Below are 15,515 nucleotides of genomic sequence, written 5' to 3' on the forward strand. Positions count from 1 at the left end.
CTAGAGTTTAAGGCTCACTTTCTGTCATTATATAATCTAATCTCGGGTTAACCAGCTCATTACTGCTTGTGTTTACCGTTACATTACTCTAACAATTGATAGTACAGTCCGTGTCACGTTATCACTTTGATCGTTTTAATGATATTAACTTGACGTTATTCATGTCCCTCGACCTTCTATTTTGCATTCAAAAACAGAATATCGTGTATAAATACATACATATACCACACATTGATACATAATAATAGAAAGTACAAGTATAAACGTGTATTATTTGTGACATGTCTTCTCTACTGTTGATGTGTTTTATACTGCACGTGTATAGCCTATATTATTTGCTGTTTCTTTTATTCAAATGTAATTGTGTCAATACTTTATTCCAGCGTTTTAATGCCTGAACACAGTGCTAACATAAGAATGTCCCAATTTGGGATAGTAATAAAGTATCTATCTATCTGGTATAACCAATGTTAGGGTATCAATTACCTCATAAAAACATGTTTTGGTATACAAGTTCTGTATGTTGTGTTTGTCTATGCTGTCAGGCATTACAGTGAGAACCAGAGATGGCGACACCACTTCTCCGCATCCTCAATCCCCAAGCTCCAGGGGATCGACAGCAGGCTGTTGCGGTGCCATCGAAAGAGGCCCGTTGCTATAGGGATAAGGGAAAGGCTTTTCCCACACCTCCGGTGGAGCTGCTCAGTGAGGCCACTGCCATGGCCAAAGCAGAGAAGCTCCTTCGAGCCAAAGGGACCCATAAGCCCTCACGCCAGCAGTGCCTGGGAATGCTGGTCTTGCCATTTGGCAAGTATTTGAACGCACCGTTTCACTGGCTAGTGGCAAATGACGTGGGCTACATAAAGTTGTAAGTATATTATATTTAATGCAATTGTTTGCTAAGTATTTGAATACCATTTTTGTTGTCACGATTATAATGAATATGTATTGTGTTAAACCATGGCTATTATAAAAGTTTAGTACTCATCTTTACAAAGTTCCTTTTCTCCTCATCACAATTGCAGTGCTATTATGATGATGACACTAAATGGATGTTTATTATTGCAGTCTGCTTGATAAGCACAAAGCAGAAGTGGAAGACCCACACCGGAAGGGAGATGTGGGGAACCGGTGGGTAAAAGACTTCCTCACACATTATGCAGAGAGCTTCCCACAAGTCTCCTGTCTCCTCGAGGCCAATGTGGACAGGTGCATCTATGGCCAAAAGGGATTTGAGAGCAGCACCTTTCTGGAGGTGTGGGAAGTTTATGCCCAGTACCAATCCCAAAAGGACAGCCCTGAGAAATTCAGTGATGTCCAGAGGGAAAGGATACAGAAGGCATATAGTTCTGTAAAGAGGTGGTTGAACACCCCAGTGACCCACATTACCAGCGTGCCGTTAAAGAGGTTCTGGAAATACATAAAGGACAAGGAACAAGTAAGTGTTTCATTGATTATATCATGTGTTATCACACAGGAAGAGTTGAAAATCATGGTCACATCATACTGTCATATCGATAACAACTGTTCAAACTACTGATATTTGAAGCACTCCTCTGCTAAATGTGTTTTATTTTGTTTTCACTAACCTCAGACGAGAATGCAGATCCTCGTGGCCAGGGAATGATGCTGACCTGGTAGCTGCGAGCCAGGCTGTGGAAGAAGGCAAGTGAGACACAGTTAATATATGAAAGAAAACATGTAAAAAAACAATAATCCTAATTCAAATGTGCTTTGTTTGGTACATTTTTAGATATGCTCAAGAGAAGGCCCAGAGAAACTGCTTATCGACCTGGAGGCTCTGCTGTCGGGCCCGAAGCTGCTGCCGCCCGGCCTGCTTCTGCCGCCCGGCCTGCTTCTGCCTCCCGGCCTGCTGCTGCTGCTCCTGCTGTCCAGCCTGCTCCTGCTGTCCAGCCTGCTGCTGCTGCTCCTGCTGTCCAGCCTGCTCCTGCTGTCCAGCCTGCTGCTGCTGTCCAGCCTGCTCCTGCTGTCCAGCCTGCGCCTGTTGTCCAGCCTGCTCCTGCTGTCCAGCCTGCTCCTGCTGTCCAGCCTGCGCCTGCTGTCCAGCCTGCTCCTGCTGTCCAGCCTGCGCCTGCTGCTCCTGCTGTCCAGCCTGCTCCTGCTGCTCCTGCTGTCCAGCCTGCTGCTGTCCAGCCTGCGCCTGCTGTCCAGCCTGCTGCTGCTGCTCCTGCTGTCCAGCCTGCTGCTGCTGCTCCTGCTGTCCAGCCTGCTCCTGCTGTCCAGCCTGCTGCTGTCCAGCCTGCGCCTGTTGTCCAGCCTGCGCCTGTTGTCCAGCCTGCTCCTGCTGTCCAGCCTGCTCCTGCTGTCCAGCCTGCTCCTGCTGTCCAGCCTGCGCCTGCTGTCCAGCCTGCTCCTGCTGTCCAGCCTGCGCCTGCTGCTCCTGCTGTCCAGCCTGCTCCTGCTGCTCCTGCTGTCCAGCCTGCTGCTGTCCAGCCTGCGCCTGCTGTCCAGCCTGCTGCTGCTGCTCCTGCTGTCCAGCCTGCTCCTGCTGTCCAGCCTGCGCCTGTTGTCCAGCCTGCTGCTGCTGCTCCTGCTGTCCAGCCTGCTGCTGCTGCTCCTGCTGTCCAGCCTGCTGCTGCTGCTCCTGCTGTCCAGCCTGCGCCTGTTGTCCAGCCTGCGCCTGTTGTCCAGCCTGCTCCTGCTGTCCAGCCTGCGCCTGCTGTCCAGCCTGCTCCTGCTGTCCAGCCTGCGCCTGCTGTCCAGCCTGCGCCTGCTGTCCAGCCTGCTCCTGCTGTCCAGCCTGCTGCTGCTGCTCCTGCTGTCCAGCCTGCTGCTGTCCAGCCTGCTCCTGCTGTCCAGCCTGCTCCTGCTGTCCAGCCTGCTGCTGCTCCTGCTGTCCAGCCTGCTGCTGTCCAGCCTGCTCCTGCTGTCCAGCCTGCTGCTGTCCAGCCTGCTCCTGCTGTCCAGCCTGCTCCTGCTGTCCAGCCTGCTTCTGCTGCTGTGAAGGCAAAGAAGCAAACATCAAGGCACAAAACCTCTGCTAGCCATCATCCAAAAACCCCAGAAGTCACTCCTGTGCAGCCTGCAGCCCCTGCTGACCCAGATATGTCCCCTTCGACATCCACGGCTTGTGACCTTCCGATGGCATCTCACCCGAGTGACGCAGAAGTAAAGATAGTTGTACTAGTGGAAAATTGCTTAATTAAATAATGTTATACCATAACTTCTTACCCTATAAGTCTCTAATGTATTCTATGTTATGCGTGTTACAGGTCGATCTAGAGGGCTGAGTGCGTTTGTGGGAGAACCCTGGTGGCATCCCATCTGCCGACATATCCTGGCTCAAAGAGGACACAGAGAGAGGGCTGTTTACCCCCATACAGACCTACAAGGACATCAAAGGTCAGATCAAGAGGCGACGGGTGATGAAATCTGACCGTATATGATTTTATCCCCCGGAACCTCCTGGCTTTGTCGGGGGTGGTCTTCCTACTCCACAACTGTTCTTTAGGAGCCGGGTCTTTGTGTGGCGCCCTGTCGGCGTGTGGAGGTACTCGCTGAAGTGTCCGCGGGGAGAAAACTGTGTCGGCAGTGGGAGAAATGTGCACCTCTCCAAGTCTGGCTTCCACTCCAAGGTCTAAATTCTCTGACATTACTATACAGTTGAAAATGTGTTTCTATGTATGAAATGGGCACTGAAAGTTTTATGCTGGCCTTCATTTTAATTTCCATGTGTATTTTATAGGTACGTCTCATCTGCGATGTGTCCGGCTGGTACACAGTGATCACAGAGGTCCTGTCCTGTGGACCCTGTACCAAGGCAGCCAGGAGCAAAGAGGGTGTGTCAGTGGGCCGGTGGCTTGCGTGGGATAACGCCATCCTATCCCAGCTCAGCGAGGCTCACCAAGCCATCTTTCCTGCCCTCCTTACCACCATGTGTGTATTTCACATTCTATACCAAACTATGCTATAATGTGTGCATTTAATTTTTTTTTCACTCAAATCAACCTTACAATATCAATTGTGACTCTACTTACAGGCGTGGCGTAGACAGGAATGTCGTGCGCCTTCTGAGGGACAGGACCGAAGGGAACACTATGGAGAAGGTGTGGCGGCAGGTACAGGAGAACCATGTTGAGGAGTACCTGAATCGCAAGGACCTGTACACCACACTCCTAATGAGCATAGCTGCACCCGGAGGGATCGTCTCTGCAATGAGGCAGACATTCCAGGCTCCACCTGCCCAAAAACAGCTCCCCGCAGCGCGGCTCTTGCGCCATGCCTTCCTGCTGGCAGAGGCGAACAATGTGCAGGATTACCGGAGCCAGATCCTCTCCACTTTTGGCACGGTGATGAAGATGGATTCCACCAAGAAAGTATGTAAATCAAAACATAATTCTTTACTGTATGATGCAAATCATATACAATTATCACACAAATGATGATGTTACATATAATGACAATCTATCACAAGTTACCACATTGTGCTTCCTTTAAATAATAATAATAATTCATTTATTCTAAATACATTTCAGGTGGGGAAGAAGCTGTCTGGGCAGGGACGTGGCTCGGCCGAGTGGTTTACCAACATCGGCAAGGAGTACTCACAGATTGTTTCTTTTGTACTGACTTGTGAGGAGTCTGCACAGAAGCTGCAACCCATGTGCCGTGGAGTGATGGAAAGGTTCCGGCTGGCCAATCAACCGGTCCCTAAGATCCTGTACATTGACCGTGGGTGTTGTCGTGCTAAGGCCCCTTCCGCCGTGGAGACAATGTTCCAGGAGTGGTTCGACGGTGGTATGGTTGTGCGCCTGGACATCTTTCACTGGATCCACCGGTTTGACGCAGCCATCCGAACAGACGCGCACAGCAAGTACGCCATGTTCAAGTCCGCTCTGGCCGGGGCAGTGTTGGCCTACAACCGCACCGATCTGGAGCTGCTGATCGAGGCCGTCAGAGCCAAGGACCCGGACACATTCAGGTCCGTGTCGGAACAGGATGTCGTCCGCCTGTACGTCACCAGGCAGCAGGTGCAACACCACGTGCGGAGGGTCACGCTCGGAGCCCAGGAAACGTTCCGGCTCATCCACCTGGCCATCGAGGAGCTGAAGGGCCCGGCTGGGCTGGACCAGAGTGGAGTGAGCCTCTTTAAAACACCTGGTAGGATCTCATACAAAAACATTATTGCAGCTTCAATACAGATGATGATGTAGCATATAAAGTGAGAAAAACAAACTGTATGTATATGTGCCTTTACAGGAGCCATTGATGAGATGTGGGTCGGGCAGCAGAGACACCTGGAGTGCATCCAGGATCCACCAGGGATGATTATGTATAGGGTGGCCCGTACCACAACCATCAACGGTGTGGACCTGCCCTACTACAAAACTCTGCATGGAAGCAACAGCCTGGAGGGATTCCACAAGTCTCTGCCTCACATGATCCCAGGTACACAAGTAGTACACAATATACACGTCTAATAATAAAAAGCACAATTTCAAAAAGCGTAGGAACTGGAAAGCAGTTGGAATTAAAAGCAAATGAATCCTCTTGAAATAGAACATGTCAAATAGGAGAACATTAATCCTTTCAATTGGCCTGTGCATACAAATAAGGTACGCTTCAAAATTGTCCTACGTGTTATTCCAGGATGCAGATAAGCATTTCCCAAGCTCAGTAATAACCAACATATCTAAGCTGATCTGTAGATGGCACACGTTGCCTGCCCATCTCTTTTCTTTTGTGTTGCATCTAATGATGGATTTGGTGTAAACAATAAAACACTAACATTTACACAACAATAAAAGCTTTCCGTTACTCTGCTGCCCTCCTCTTCTCAGGTCCCCATTGTGCAGCACGGCTATATCAGGTTTACCTGATCAGTGGCATCGCACGGTGGAACTGCGACAGGAGCTCCGACGCAGTGTTTGGTGGCAAGGGACGGCGTCACAGGACATACTCAGCGCCTCTCATCCACCGGCTCAACACCCGCTGTCAGCAGCTGTTTGGAGAGACTGTAGAGGAGAATCTCCGGGCCCCCGCTGAGGTGGATTCCCACGAGCTGCTGGGGTTGGAATCCCTCTTCAGCCAGAGCATGGTGAATCCGAATCTGGGCCCTTTTCACGGGAGGACATCATCCACGATGGCCCCGGTCCAGACGAGGAGGTGGTTCAGCCCGGGCAGCCTACTCCAGATCCCGAGGTACCAGAGCGACGGGGAGTCACATTGTGAGGGAGACCATGTGCTGGATGCCATCCTGCCCCACATCACACTCGTCACAGACTAAACCTCCAGTGTCAACCCGCCCGCTTTTGTAAGTGACTTGGTGTCTTCTAGAATGAAATTAAAATGCACTGTATCAGTGGTCAATGTATCCATTTCAACTTCCCACATTTTCCATGTCATTTCTTTAACAGGAGGATGCCTGCAGTCAAAACCCTCTTCCCGGCTTCCAGCAGTTGGAGAGGTTCTGCTCGCTGCTGGTGGACATTGGGCTCGTAGATGACAAGCTGTCCCTTGTCACCGAGCAGAGGAACGCGATCCTGGTTGCCTGGACCAAAGTGGAGGACCACGACAAACGGCAGCAGCAGTTCAACGAGTTGTACAGGACGCACTGGGGCAACACCCTGTACTGCCGCACTAAGCGCCACAACCTCGTTGATGCTGCTGTCATACAGCGTGTGAAAATGGGCATACGCTATGCACCGGCACGGCAAGACATTAGCGCGCAAAACAATAGGCTGATGTACACGTTGGTCAAACTGCTGTGGCTGAGGTCGCCGCAGGGTTCGCGCACGAGCCCCGAGAAGACCACCGTCTTAAAGGCGTACGAGAGGATCCAGCACCGGGTTTTGGTGGACGACCCGATCCTCTGCAAAGCTGGCTTTCCTCTGCCGAAGATCAACGTCAAGACGGTGCGGGACTTCATCCGGGCTTAAGAGCGCCTCCTCAACCTGCGATGCTGTCCAAGACCACTTCGGTTTCCTCTGCCGACTTGCCTCCAGCCCCACACCAGCCAGCAGTCCTCCCTCCACCAGACTACCCCCTGATGCAGTATGTGCCCACACCCAGTACGGCAGGGACAAAATTGTTGAAGGGAAGGAGGGACATGATCCTCTGTCACACCCTCAGACATCACTGCCGCCACCTGTGTCACTGCCACGGCCACAGTCGGTAAGACCGACCCCAGCCCCCAGACCCCAGACCTTTGCCCTCCCCCTCTCCATCCGCAGCAACCCGGGCGATTGCTGGCCCCTCCACAAGGCCCATCGTGCCTGCTGGACGTCCCATACTGCCTGCCACAAGTACCGTCGCCAGACCACCCGTGCCCTCCCTTTTCCCTGGCCCCATCCTGCCGCCTGCCAGTCAGCCAACCCCAGCCATTGCTGGCCCCTCCTCAATGCCTGCCACACAGGCTGGTCTGGGTGCGTCCGTCCCCCCGACAATGCCTACAGAGTGCAGTCCTGCATCCTGGGCGAGGTCCACGCTATACAAGCTCAAGGCGACAGACGAGCCCTCGGGAGTAGGAGCCAAAGTGTCCCGGGTTCAAAAGCTGCCGTCGTGCACGTGCTGTGGCCAACCCACTCAGGGGCATAACAAGTACAGGCGCAAGGTCTTCTGCCCTGTGAAGAGGATGTCTTCTTCAAAGGGTCTGGAGAAGAACACAGTTTACAACAGTTACAAACATTTTACAGCTGTTGTTATGTAAATATTGTAAATAGTAATTTAATTGTTTTTAAACTTGCTGTGTTATCATTTTTATATTTTCATGTTGAGTTTTATATTTATTATGTATATTGTAAATACTTTTCATTTATATATACCTCATTAATGTAAATACTTTTATGTACATGTTACTTGTTAGACGCTTTTATCCAAAGCGACTTACATACTCAATACTGTGGGGTGAAGTGTCCCAACATGCTGACGGCAGTGGGGTTTGAACCTGTGCTCCCCTGATCCCAACACCAACGCACTGCGCCACAGCCTCCCTGTACATAATTGTACATCTGATGTGTATCCACTTTAGCTTTTTTACCTGTGTTTATGTTGTTGCTGTTGCCATCCTTTATACTGAGTCAATGAAGGTGAATGGTTGCTCAGGAAAAGTCCTAAAGAATCCAACTGGGTTCAATAGCTGGATCATTCCTGTTCTTCGTCTGCAGTGGAGTGAGATCTCGTTGTTGTTGACTTGCATAACAAATGTTAGTTTACAAGAAGTCCCCTAACATTTGATTCATACCTGCTGATGACAAATAAATCCTGGGATCTACAAAAGTGAATGTGTTTCAAAGCATCTGATTTGTATCCACTTGAGCTTTTGTACCTGTGTTTACCTTAGTTTATGCTGTTGCCATCATTTATACTCAATCAATTAAATATTTTGCCAGAAAGGTCAAACTTTAGGAATACAGAGCAGTTCTTATCATGCCATAACCATAGCCGTGGAGGCAGTGCCAACTAAAATATAATATTGGTGACAAAACACAGAGCCATCAGTGCAATTGTTACATTCAAATTTCTCTGATATTATAGGCTTTAATTATATATTTATTATATGTAAATACTTGTATGTACATAACAAAATATGAATTATTGAATGGAATAATGGGGATTCATTTGTTTATCTAAATATAGGGACAAAGGTAGAGTGCCACATTACTTGCACAGTACACAATGTTCAGATGACTGCCCAAAAGCAAACACTTAAGTTGCTTGAGTCAGACTCAGAAATATTAAACCACTTTAATCAGACTCTCAAGTCATAAGGAAATCCATAAAGATATCTCACTGAAGAAAAGACACATTTGAATGAAATAAGCTTTATTTCAATGGTCACGAGGACGTCCCGCACAAACATACGTGGCCATACTCAAGAACGACGCAGGAGCACAAAGTACCAATGAACTGGCCAGATGTATGGAGAACCGGGATGACTGGAAGCGATGATGGAGGGCTCGTCTGAGGATGACCTAGAGAGAGAGAGAGAGAAACAATAAGTACATTAATGAATAAATAACATGAATTATGTGTGTACAAATATACATATAACACAAAACAAGTCTGTGCCTTTAGAAAGATAGAAGTGACATGTAAATAAATGTCATTAGGGAGAAGAAATAATTCTCACATCTGATTGAAAACTACAGTAATGGGAATAAACAGTAATGGGAATAAATCCAATGATATACTTTAATAATAATACAATTAATAATGACAGAAAACAGTGATGCTATCAATTAAATGCAAGGTGCTCTCTTATTAATACATTTGTTGAAAATAGACCTAGTATACTATATCAACTGATTGATTGACGACAACAACATCAAGGTGTTCACATCACACTACGACCACACGAGGGAGCCAATATCCTCATTGGCATTCTGTCAATATGTAAATGATCTGAAAGTGTCCCCTCCCATCAAATTTCATTTTTCTTTTCCTAAAGATTCGGTCCAATGGCGTCCCTCGCAATTGCACTCCAGTAAGGCCGATCGCCTACACACCAGCACAACAGGACATTAGTGCAATGCACAACATGCTTATGTACACGCTGGTGAAACTGCTGTGGTTGAAGTCACCACAGGGTTCTCGCACAAGCCCAGAGAAGACCACTATCTTGAAGGCGTACGAGAGGATCCAGCACCGGGTTTTGGTGGACGATCCCGTCTTGTCTCAAGCAGGCTTTCCGCTGCCAAAGATAAACATTAAGACGGTGCGTGACTTTATCTGCGCTCAAGAATGCCTCCTCAACCTGCGTGCGACCAACCAGCCAGCGATGCTCTCAAAGACCACTTCCGTTTCCTCTGCCCACTTGCCTCCAGCGCCACACCAGCCAGCAGTCCTCCCTCCACCAGACTACCCACTGATGCAGCACGTGCCGACACCCAGCACGGCAGGGACCAAGTCATTGAAGGGAAGGAGGGACATGATCATGCCTCTCTCACACCCTCAGATATCACTGCCAGCTGTGCCACGGCCACCAGCCCTTTGCCCTCCCCCTCTCCATCCACAGCAACCCGGTGATTGCTGGCCCCTCCACGAGGCCCATCGTGCCTGCCATTGCTGGACGTCCCATACTGCCTGCCACCAGTACCATTGCCAGACCTGTGCCCTCCCTTTTCCCTGGCCCCATCCTGCCTGCCAGTCAGCCAACCCCAGCCATTGCTAGCCCCTCCTCAATGCCCTTACTGCCTGCCATTCAGGCAACCCCGTCTGCTGATGTGTCTGTCCCCACTACTCTCGAGTGCATTCCCTCATCCTGGGCAAGGTCCACGCTTGACAAGCGCAAGGGGATGGACGAGCCCTCGGGAGTAGGAGCCAAAGTGTCCCGTGTTCAAAAGCTGCCGTTGTGCACGTGCTGTGGCCAACCCACCCAGGGGCACAAAAAGTACAGGCGCAAAGTCTTCTGCCCTGTGAAGAAGATGTCTCCATCAAAGTGTCTAGAGAACACAGTTTACAACAGTTACCAACATGTTACAGCTGCTATGTAAATATTGTAAATAGTCATTTAAATATTTTTCAACTTGCTGTGTTATCATTTTTATTTTTCATGTTGAGTTTTATATGTATTATGTATATAGGCAGGTCACTCCACAGAAACCGCTCTCATTGCTGTCACGGAGGAACTGCACACTGCCAAAGCTGCATCCCTCTCCTCTGTCATCATCCTGTTGGACCTGTCTGCTGCATCCGACACGGTGAATCATCAGATCCTCCTTCGCACTCTCCAAAAACTTGGAGTTTCAGGCTCTGCACATTCCATCCTCACCTCATACCTGAAAGACCGTACCTACAGGGTGACTTGGAGAGGGTCTGAGTCCGACCCTTGTCAATTAACTACAGGGGTCCCTCAGGGCTCTGTTCTTGGTCCCCTCCTCTTCTCCCTGTACACAAACTCGCTCGGATCAGTCATTAGCCCGCATGGTTTTTCTTACCACTGCTACGCTGACGACACCCAATTAATTCTGTCCTTTCCCCGCTCAGAGACCCAGGTCGTCGCACGCATCTCTGCTTCTCTAGCGGACATCTCTCAGTGGATGTCTGCTCACCACCTCAAGCTCAACCTTGACAAGACTGAGCTGCTCTTCCTCCCGGGAAAAGATTGTCCCACTCTTGACCTAACAATCAACATCGGCACCTCAGTTGTTTCCCCGACTCAGACTGCAAGGAATCTGGGTGTGACCCTAGATAACAACCTGTCCTTCACTGCAAACATCGCTGCTACAACCCGTTGCTGCAGATACACGCTTTACAACATCAGGAAGTTACGTCCCCAGCTGACACAGAAAGCGACTCAGGTTCTGGTCCAGGCTCTCGTCATCTCACGCCTAGACTACTGCAACTCCCTCCTGGCTGGTCTACCTGCATGTGCCATCCGACCTCTGCAGCTCATCCAGAATGCAGCGGCTCGTCTGGTCTTCAACCTTCCTAAATGTTCCCACACCACTCCGCTCCTCCGCTGCCTTCACTGGCTTCCGGTAACTGCTAGAATCCACTTCAAGACACTGGTACTTGCTTACCATGCTGCGAATGGATCTGGCCCTTCGTACATCCAGGACATGGTTAAACCGTACACCCCAGCGCGTGCACTACGCTCTGCATCAGCCAAACGACTCGCTGCGCCCTCGCTGCGAGGGGGACCCAAGTTCCCATCCAGCGAAAACACGTGGGTTTGCTGTCCTGGCTCCAGGATGGTGGAATGAGTTCCCCATTGACATCAGGACGGCAGATAGCTTGCACATCTTCCGGCGCAAACTGAAAACTCATCTCTTTCGACTCCACTTCGAGCGATAGAACTATTAACGAAGCACTTTTATACTAATAAAGGACTGGCTTATCTAAAGCCAGTTGAGTAGCACTTGAAATGTTTTTGCTCTATGAAGCCTGATGTACTTTATGATTCTGTTTTCTTCAAGTTGTATTTTGTTGGTCGAACGCACTTATTGTAAGTCGCTTTGGATAAAAGCGTCAGCTAAATGCAATGTAATGTTATGTATATTGTAAATATATATACGTCATTAATGTAAATTGTTTTATGTACATTACATGTTCGACGGTTTTATCCAAAGCGACTTACATACTCAATACTGTGGGGTGAAGTGTCCCAGGGACACAACGACATGCTGACTGCAGTGGGGTTTGAACCTGTGCTCCCCTGATCCCAACACCAACGCACTGCGCCACAGCCTCCCTGTACATAATTGTACATCTGATGTGTATCCACTTGAGCTTTTTTACCTGTGTTTATGTTGTTGCTGTTGCCATCCTTTATACTGAGTCAATGAAGGTGAATGGTTGCTCAGGAAAAGTCCTAAAGAATCCAACTGGGTTCAATAGCTGGATCATTCCTGTTCTTCTTCTGCAGTGGAGTGAGATCTCGTTGTTGTTGACTTGCATAACAAATGTTAGTTTACAAGAAGTCCCCTAACATTTGATTCATACCTGCTGATGACAAATAAATCCTGGGATCTACAAAAGTGAATGTGTTTCAAAGCATCTGATTTGTATCCACTTGAGCTTTTGTACCTGTGTTTACCTTAGTTTATGCTGTTGCCATCATTTATACTCAATCAATTAAATATTTTGCCAGAAAGGTCAAACTTTAGGAATACAGAGCAGTTCCTATCATGCCATAACCATAGCCGTGGAGGCAGTGCCAACTAAAATATAATATTGGTGACAAAACACAGAGCCATCAGTGCAATTGTTACATTCAAATGTATCTGATATTATAGGCTTTAATTATCTATTTATTATATGTAAATACTTGTATGTACATAACAAAATATGAATTATTGAATGGAATAATGGGGATTCATTTGTTTATCTAAATATTACTTTGATGTACATCATTTAACTACCACTGGTGTTTTCAATTGAATGCACTTTATACAATAAAGTGGTCAGTGCTACAGTAACAGTGAGTCGTGAAATATGAATTATTGAATGGAATAATGGGGATTAATTTGTTTATCTAAATATATGGACAAAGGTAGAGTGCCACATTACTTGCACAGTACACAATGTTCAGACGACTTTGCCCAAAAGCAAACATTTAAGTTGCTTGAGTCAGACTCAGAAATATTAAAACACTTTTAAAAATCAGACTCTTGAGTCATAAGGAAATCCATAAAGATATCTCACGGAAGAAAAGACACATTTGAATGAAATAAGCTTTATTTCAATGAGACTTCAATTCAGAAAGACTCTTAACATATAACTACAGCTCTCAGGACATCAGGAGGAGGAAACAGCTGGCATGGCTCTCATAGTTCTTCAAAACAATGTAGTGTGCATTCACTCGTGGACTTTAAAGGTGAATACTTTGAGAAAAAGTTTTCCCACACTCTTCACACCACTATGGTTTTTCTCCTGGATGAATACGTTGATGTATTTTGAGATGACTTGATTGAGCGAAAGTTGTCCCACACTCTTCACACCAGTACGGTTTTTCTCCTGTATGAATACGGTGATGTATTTTGAGAGCACCTGATGTAGTGAAAGTTTTCCCACACTCTTCACACCAGTACGGTTTTTCTCCTGCGTGAATACGTTGATGGATTTTGAGAGCACCTAATTGAGTGAAAGTTGTCCCACACTCTTCACACCAGTACGGTTTTTCTCCAGTATGAATACGGTGATGTATTTTGAGAGCACTTGATGTAGTGAAAGTTTTCCCACACTCTTCACAGCTGTACGGTTTTTCTTCTGTATGAATACGGTGATGTATTTTGAGAGCACTTGATGTAGTGAAAGTTTTCCCACACTCTTCACAGCTGTACGGTTTTTCTCCTGTATGAATACGTTGATGTGATATGAGAACACCTAATTGAGCGAAAGTTTTCCCACACTCTTCACAGCTGTACGGTTTTTCTCCTGTATGAATACGTTGATGTGATTTGAGATGACCTGATCTAGCGAAAGTTGTCCCACACTCTTCACAGCTGAAAGGTTTTTCTCCTGTATGAATACGTTGATGTCTTTTGAGATGACTTGATTGAGCGAAAGTTGTCCCACACTCTTCACAGCTGAACGGTTTTTCTCCTGTGTGAATAAGCAGGTGGCTCTTTAAATTTCCAGTTGTTGTAAAGGATTTGTCACATTGCTGACAGCTGTGACGTCTCTCTTTTCCTTTCGGTTTCTAGAACAGACGGACAGAGAAAGAGAGAAAGTCAATCTAAAAAGCATAAATACACAAGTTAACACAATAAAAACTCACTTAATATAAACCTTGAGTTAACAAAATACTACTTATCAACCGTTTGTGTTTATTATATTTGATACAGTAATACAGCAATATTCTAACCACAGTATATACCAGAGGTGGGGGACTCGAGTCACATGACTTGACTCGAGTCACATGACTTGAGTCGCATATTTTTTGACTTGAGACTTGCTTGACTAACATTGATAAAAAGACTCGACTTGGACTTGGTATACATGACTTGAGACAAAGGACTTTACTTTTTAAAATAAAATATTTGCATTTGTATTGTACGAAGCCCCTAGAGGGCAATGAAGAAAAAAAAGAGAAAGTATCTCGTTCGCAGGAGAAAGTAGGAAGTGGAGCGCACAGGAGACAGCCGTTTCATTGCAGACTGTTATGTTTATGTGGGGAAATACATACATTATTTGAGATATATTTCAAACTCGGACTTCAGTTTAGGGACATTTCGGCCAGGGGTGTAGAGTTATTTGTTCAAGCACCGGATCGGCAAAACAGGAGAGTCTGTGAACCAGTCTGCCTTGACCTATGTATTCATGTCTGTGACTCTCACAGTATCTGCTGCCCACAGCTGCTTTATAGAAGAAAACCTCCTTCACTTCATGAAATCTCTGCGGCACCAGGAGGCAGTAACGTGTGACTCAGCAGAATCTGAGAAGAGCAGCAGCAGCTGCAAAGAGCTGTGCCTTCACTGTGTGTACCTTCATTAGAACAGCTAAAGAGCGACCGCAGGACTTCCGGTGACGTCATGGGAGAAGCAGCAGCTTAGAAGTGGAGCTCCGCCAGACTATACACAAAAATAGAGACAACTAGTAATATAAGACGTTTTAAAAAATAAGAAAGAGCACTCCTGCATGATGAGCTCGTCAACCAGAAACAAAGCCCCCAACAAACAAGATATCTCAAAGGAAAAAAAACGATAAACAACGGAGACCGGCCAGCCCAGCTAGCGCTAGCTTGACAACAGATAGCAACATGTGCGAGTCGGACCATGAAGTTACGTTGATGGGTGAGCTGGGGAATCTCCGCAAGGAAAATCAAGAAGGGCATAATCAAACAAAAATGTCTCTAGATCGACTGGAACAGACGGTGCTAGATATAAAAGTTCAAATGGGCGAACATGAAGGGAGGATTGGAAAGTTGGAGGACAGAGTCGGCATGGCCGAGGACGTAGCGGTGCGGCATCAGAGGGCGCTCCGATACCTGATCCACCGTGATATTGCCCTCTCAGCCACCTGCGACGACTTGCAGAATAGACTGAGAAGAAATAATGTGAGAATCTTTCAGGTACCAGAGGGGAGTGAGGGAGGAAACATGGCAGAATTTA

General features: G+C 47.4%; 1 protein-coding gene across 1 annotated transcript in view; it reads right to left on the reverse strand.

The window, feature by feature from the left end:
- Positions 1-15,515, reverse strand: part of LOC117533915 (zinc finger protein 658B-like) — a 114,149-nt gene that overhangs the window by 52,201 nt on the left and 46,433 nt on the right. Inside the window, exon 2 of the mRNA XM_034197954.1 lies at positions 13,323-14,015. Coding sequence (XP_034053845.1) covers positions 13,323-14,015 — 693 coding nt within the window. The remainder of the gene's footprint in view (positions 1-13,322; positions 14,016-15,515) is intronic.

The sequence above is a fragment of the Gymnodraco acuticeps genome, unplaced genomic scaffold (assembly GCF_902827175.1).
Source record: "Gymnodraco acuticeps unplaced genomic scaffold, fGymAcu1.1, whole genome shotgun sequence".
Lineage (NCBI taxonomy): Eukaryota > Metazoa > Chordata > Actinopteri > Perciformes > Bathydraconidae > Gymnodraco > Gymnodraco acuticeps.